The following is a 6,000-nucleotide window of genomic DNA, read 5'->3' as shown; positions in this document are numbered from 1 at the left end:
TTTTTTTAATTTAAAAAACAAAACAATTAAAACATTTTTTAAGAATATATTGAAAATATATATTTGTATTTATGTATAATATCATTCACAAATGTTTGATTGTATATTTTGCTTTATGCCATATGGCGCATTATATATCATCTATTATTCGGTTGTCACATTTTTTTTTTATTCTTCACACCTACCTCAATTTATTTCCACCTTTCATCTCATTATGTCTATATTGATCCACTTTGCGACTTTACTGTGTATTTCTTGTCTTTCAATTTGCTTTTATACAGGGTGATTCACTCCCTACTTTACCTGGAAAAATTGCTGTAATTTCTAGAAGAGACAATCTATTATACTGAAATTTTGACTGTACATACTTTGTTCATGGGGTACAGGGGTCCCTGGACAAATCATTTCCTGAAAAACGCGTGTCAGGTGTGGTGGGACTCTGCAAACACCTTGCCACAACTACTGGATTTCCTTGGGTTACCTATTGCGTGAATTGCCAATTGTGTTTGAGAAGGGTCCTGATTATTATGTAGGAGACCTACTTAGACATAGCACTATTGAGTATTTCACTTCTTTATTACATTTACACATGACTGGTTTGTTATACAGGAGGCCTACTTAGGCATAACATTAATTATTATACTTTTTAATTTACTCTCTGTATTACTCTTATTATTATAACAAGCCCTCTGTGTGGGTCACCCATTGTTACGATACTGGCGTAGTACTGCTGGAAATCAGTGTCCGAAGAAGCACAAGCAGCAAGAGCAAGCGGTAGTAGAAGTTCTTGAAGTTAGCAAGGAGTTGTAGGAATCCGTAGATGAATAAGAACAGTCTGGGTAAGAATGTTCAGGAGCTGGAGATTGGAACTAGGCTAACAGCTAGACACAATAATCAAGCAATGAATGAGAGGTCCATGTGGCTTTAAGTAGGCCAAAACAGGAAGCAAGATGGATTCCATAGGTTCAGAATCAGCCATTTTAGTAATGGGCAATTGTAGAACACAACAGCAGCCTCCAGTAGTAAGGAGTGAAACTCCAGTACAATTATTAAAGTGAACAATAGCGGCCACTAGTGGTCAAACTGTAGAAGGACAACAGAAATCCTTACACCCATAGTTAATATTAACATACATATATCCCCCTTTTTTAACTGGTAAGGTACCTATTACCAAAACATTTTTTGGTAGTTGTCCCCCATTTTTTCATTACCTGTGGTATTTCATTCTGTTATATGGTTTTAGACTGTTTTGTCTGTACAAATTTTTATTTAATACATACAATCATTTTAAATGGCTTGCACTGTTCTTTCCTTTGGTGTTTCTGATAATTAAAGGATATTAGCCTTAATATGTGGATTGTTAGTTTAGGTGTTTATTTTCGTCTCTTTTAGATGTTACAGCAATTTTTCCGAGTAAAGTAGCGAGTGAATCGCCCTGTATTATCCCTTCATTCTTTATAACATCATTCGCTCTATGTGTTCATCAACGGATCATATGTTGTATTGTGCCTATTGTGCATGCCTTCCTTATTTCTATCACCTTCGATGAATGCCGCTTCACCTCCATGTTTAGCTAGCGCTTTGAGCATGTATGGACCACCTTGACTGGATCGTTTAGTTTGGTGCTGCCCTTCCTGACCAGACACGTAACATGTGATGCATGTCACTTATGCGTTCCATGAAGCGTCACACATCATACGTTCCACTTGCTTTACTTGTATGTGTCATCTTTTATACTTTCTTAGGCATTGATGACTCTAAACCCAGGGGCGTAATGATCGTGGTCACAGAGGGTGAGATGGCGACCAGCGTCTATTTCAGCTGGATGTGCGTCCAAGGACGCACATTCAGATGAAGTGTATTGTGTCGCAGAGGCCTGCTGGCTCCCTGCACCGCAATACACGCCGCCGGTCAATCAGAGGCCTGCGGCTGAAGTCTGCATGCCAGTCATGGGCAACGCATGATAGTGACATCATGCGCAGTACATGTGTCACGGGTGTGTCAGGTGTGACAGTCATTCTGGATCCAGCTGTAGAAGGTCATTGCACTTGGCTCTGCATGCACCTTCTTGATCTTTTCATCTCTGTAGTGTAGTAATATCCTTCTCCCTCTAGGACCTAGCAGTGACCTCAACTTTCTGCTGCTAATTGACACACCCTTGCTAGATGTTTTAATACCTTCAGTCTCTTCAGAGAGTCGCCGGTGATAGCTCTATTTTCCTCTGTCCAGGCCTGAAGTACTAATAGTCAGCTAGTGTCTTCTTGGAGTTCCTTGGAGGATAGTTGGCATGATCTCTCTGGTGTCTTCTCAAGCTAAGTGTTTTCCCCTGTCTGTTTTCCTGTTTGTCTTTAGTTGCTGTGGGGGCTGACTAGTGCTAACCCCATCTCCTCCCTATCTAGGGCCTATCGCTAGAGGCAGTCAGGGATTAGGTTCCTGCTCGGCGATAGGTGCGGAACCTATTTAGGGACGTTAGGGGAGAAAGGGTGTTGTCAGATCTGCCTAGTGGTCTCCATTCCCCCTTTCCCTAGTATTTGGGCTTCCTTTCCCTCGTCCCATCATTGTGCACTTAGTCTTTCCCTCACTGTGCGTGATAACATGGCTGGCACGTCAAAGTCAGCAGCAGGCTACAGAAGAGGATGCCGCAAGGTGTGGAAGAAGAGGAAGGTAAGAAGAATTGTTTATTTTTTATGGGTTGGAAAAGAGAGACAAAATAGAAATTTTATGAAGAGGGGACCCAGGATAGAGGTCATTATACAAGGATGAGGGGCATTATAACAGGAAGGGATCCAGGATGGAGGATATTGTTATAGGATGGGGGGCATTATACCAGGAAAGACCCATGATGGGCGACATTATACCAGAATTGGAGGGAGGAAATTGTTACAGGAAGGGATCCAGGATGGAGGACATTATACCAGGAAGCAGCCCAGGATGGGGGACATTATACCAGGAAGGGGCCTAGGATGGGGGACATTATACCAGGAAGGGGCCCAGGATGGGGGACATTATACCAGAAAGGGGCCCAGGATGGGGAACATTATACCAGGAAGGGGCCTAGGATGGGGGACATTATACCAGAAAGGGGCCCAGGATGGGGATCTTTATACCAGGAAGGGATCCAGGATGGAGGACATTATACCCGAAAGGGGCCTAGGAGGGGGGACATTATACCAGGAAAGGGCCCAGAATGGGGGAAATTATTGCTGGAAGGAGTCCAGGATGGGGGCTTTATTACATTGAGTTTGTCTTTATAGGATTTAGAACACTACAAGGGACCATACATCTGACCAACATGCAGATGGAGGGTCAGGTCCAAATTTTGCAGCAGGGCCCATCGGGCTTTATTTATGCCACTGTTCACATCCCTTTTCTGGCGACATGACCATTATACACAGCACAAGCACTGTCATCTCACTGATTGCTCTTGTACGTGGACATTTGATCCCTGTACATCACACTCGGTGCATTTATTACATATTTTCCTGTATTGCTCGGCAGTAAGAGGTTTGGGATTACTCCTTTTCTATAACCTTTTTTATGCATTTGTCATTGGTTTTATGTTCTTGTTTTGTATCTTGGTGTGAATAATCCGTATTTTTGCACATCTCACCCCCTTTTGCCCCTTTCTCTTTATGCGTTATCTATAATCTGCATGAAGGTCTGACTTGATGTCTAATATAGTGCAGATTTTTTTGCTAGTGAACTTTAAAGGGAATTTGTTACCGCATTGGAGTTATCAGACCTCTACTATGGCCATACCGTGTATAGAAATACTTACCTGTATGGCCCATAGCAGAGGTCTGATTGCAGAGAAAAGCGCTTTAATCAATTCTATTTTGTACAGGCTAGGCGTCCGGGGGATGGGAAGAAATCCCCACCTATGTGCTTATTATTCCCCCAAATCCCCGCCGGGGGGAAACAAAGCGCGCTCTATGTGAGCTCTATGTGAGCGGCGCTTTGCGCATGCCCGGAAGTCAGGGAGCACAGTGCACGTCACAGGGCCCTGTAACATGCAGGGGAGGGGGATATGATAATCAAGCACATAGGCAGGGATTTGGGGGAATAATAAGCACATAGGCGGGGATTTGGGGGAATAATAAGCACATAGGTGGGGATTTAGGGGAATAAGCACATAGGTGGGGATTTGGGGGAATAATAAGCACATAGGTGGGGATTTAGGGGAATAAGCACATAGGTGGAGATTTAGGGGAATAAGCACATAGGTGGGGATTTGGGGGAATAATAAGCACATAGGTGGGGATTTCTTCCCGTCCCCCGGACGCCAATCCTGTACAAAATAGAACTGATTAAAGTGCTTTTCTCTGCAATCAGACCTCTACTATGGGCCATACAGGTATGCATAGATTCACTTTTCTATACCCTGTATGGTCATAGTAGAGGTCTGATAGCTCCCAGGGGTGTGACACATTCACTCATCTGATGAATGGAGCCTTGTGTACTGGAGTCTATGGGGCTCACACTGATCTCTATTGGCTTAGACTCAATGAATGAGGTTTGTGCTCACTGTGGTGATGACGATTTGGCAGCGGTGCATGGCTGCTGATTACTGCTGTCTGACATGCGGGTAGTGCGCCCCTACACGTCACAAGATGACACCAGACTGAGCTCTGCCCACGATAAACATGGCGCCGGCCGCCTCCCCGCCCCCGGGTGACGTCACGCACAGTGACAGCGCGGCGCGGCTGCGGGGGGAGCGGCTGGAGCAGCGCTGTGTGTTGACCATATATGGTCACGGGCTCAGGGAGACGTTGCCGCTGGGAGCTGGTCTTCGGCTTCCGGGTTTGAATCGTTGGCGGCCGGGAGGCAGCAGAGCACATCGCCAGACTCTCCGTGCAGCGCCGGACACTCCGCACCATGCCCTATGAGATCAGTAAGTGAGCGGGGAGCAGCCGTCACCCCCGCGGATACCGACATGGGAGGGTGCCCCGGGCTGTGCAGCGGCCAGCGGTGACGTCAGCACTGTGTGTATACAGCCGCTGTCACCAGCACTTGTCATGTAGTTTCCCGGCCGCTCCTCCGCCTGTTGCGGTGATGTCCTCCCTGCTGTGCAGATGATGGGGAGTGTAGAGCCAAGGCCGAGAGCTGGGAGAGCGGACACGGGAGCAGCGGCAGCTCCCACTACTGTCATCTGTCTGAGCCTCTGTATGAGGCGGCTGCGACGGGGCTCCCCAAAGGGGGGAGATGCCTGGGGCTCCCCAAACGGAGGAGATGCCTGGGGCTCCCCAAAGGATGTACAGCCTGGTCAGGGGGGTGCTGTTGCCGGTTGAGCTCGCTATTCCGGGCTGTTGGTGCTGTTGTCAGTAGGGGTGCTGCTTGCCTAGTTGGGGTGTACTGTTGCTGGTTGGGGCTCCCTATGCCTGGCTGTCGCACACTGTTGTCAATTGGGGTGCCCTGTTTTCGGTCGGCTTGTCAGTTGGGTGCGCTCTGCTGACTTGTTGCAGACTGTTGGCGGTGGGGGTTCCCCTGTACGTGCCGGACTGTTGCTGGTTGGAGCGCCCCGTGCCAGGCTGTTTCAGGCAGTCATCGGTGGGGATGTGCTGTAGGAGCAGAAGAATGAATGAATGTATGAAGACAGTTCCACCATTCATTCATATGTTCGTTTCCCATAATGCTTCTTGTTGTACACCATTCTGGTATATGGATGCTCGGGGCTTGTGCCTGCAGTGAGTGAGGAGTGGCGGTGGCTCATGTAGGTAGACGCGGCGGCCACCGTCCTCTTCAGGGTCCCGTGAATCTATAGATGGAATAACCTGTTTATTGCCGGAATCTCTTAACCTATTTTTCTCTCTCTCTCTCTCTCTCTCCTTAGAACATGTGTTCGCCAGCCTTCCTCAGATGGAAAGAGGGGTGGCCAAGGTCCTCGGAGGAGACCCCAAGGGCAACAACTTTGTGTACACGAATGGGAAATGTGTGATCATCAGGAACATTGAGGTACGGCACCGCCACATTGTACGGACGCTGCGTCTGTCCGGATCCTGC

The 6,000-nt window shown here is 47.3% G+C and overlaps 1 protein-coding gene across 1 annotated transcript in view; it reads left to right on the top strand.

Moving 5' to 3' along the window:
- Nucleotides 1–4,681: 4,681 nt before the first annotated feature.
- Nucleotides 4,682–6,000, top strand: part of WDR1 (WD repeat domain 1) — a 43,400-nt gene continuing 42,081 nt past the window's right edge. The window contains exons 1-2 of the mRNA XM_073648526.1: nt 4,682–4,891; nt 5,831–5,952. Of these exons, the coding sequence (XP_073504627.1) occupies nt 4,876–4,891; nt 5,831–5,952 (138 nt within the window). The 5' untranslated portion in view covers nt 4,682–4,875. The remainder of the gene's footprint in view (nt 4,892–5,830; nt 5,953–6,000) is intronic.

Source organism: Phyllobates terribilis, unplaced genomic scaffold, assembly GCF_046119375.1.
Source record: "Phyllobates terribilis strain yellow unplaced genomic scaffold, ASM4611937v1 Scaffold_1__5_contigs__length_1240528914, whole genome shotgun sequence".
In the NCBI taxonomy this organism is placed as follows: Eukaryota; Metazoa; Chordata; class Amphibia; order Anura; family Dendrobatidae; genus Phyllobates; species Phyllobates terribilis.
The sequence above is the reverse complement of the archived record's forward strand: the minus strand, read 5'-3'. Positions and strand labels throughout refer to the sequence as shown.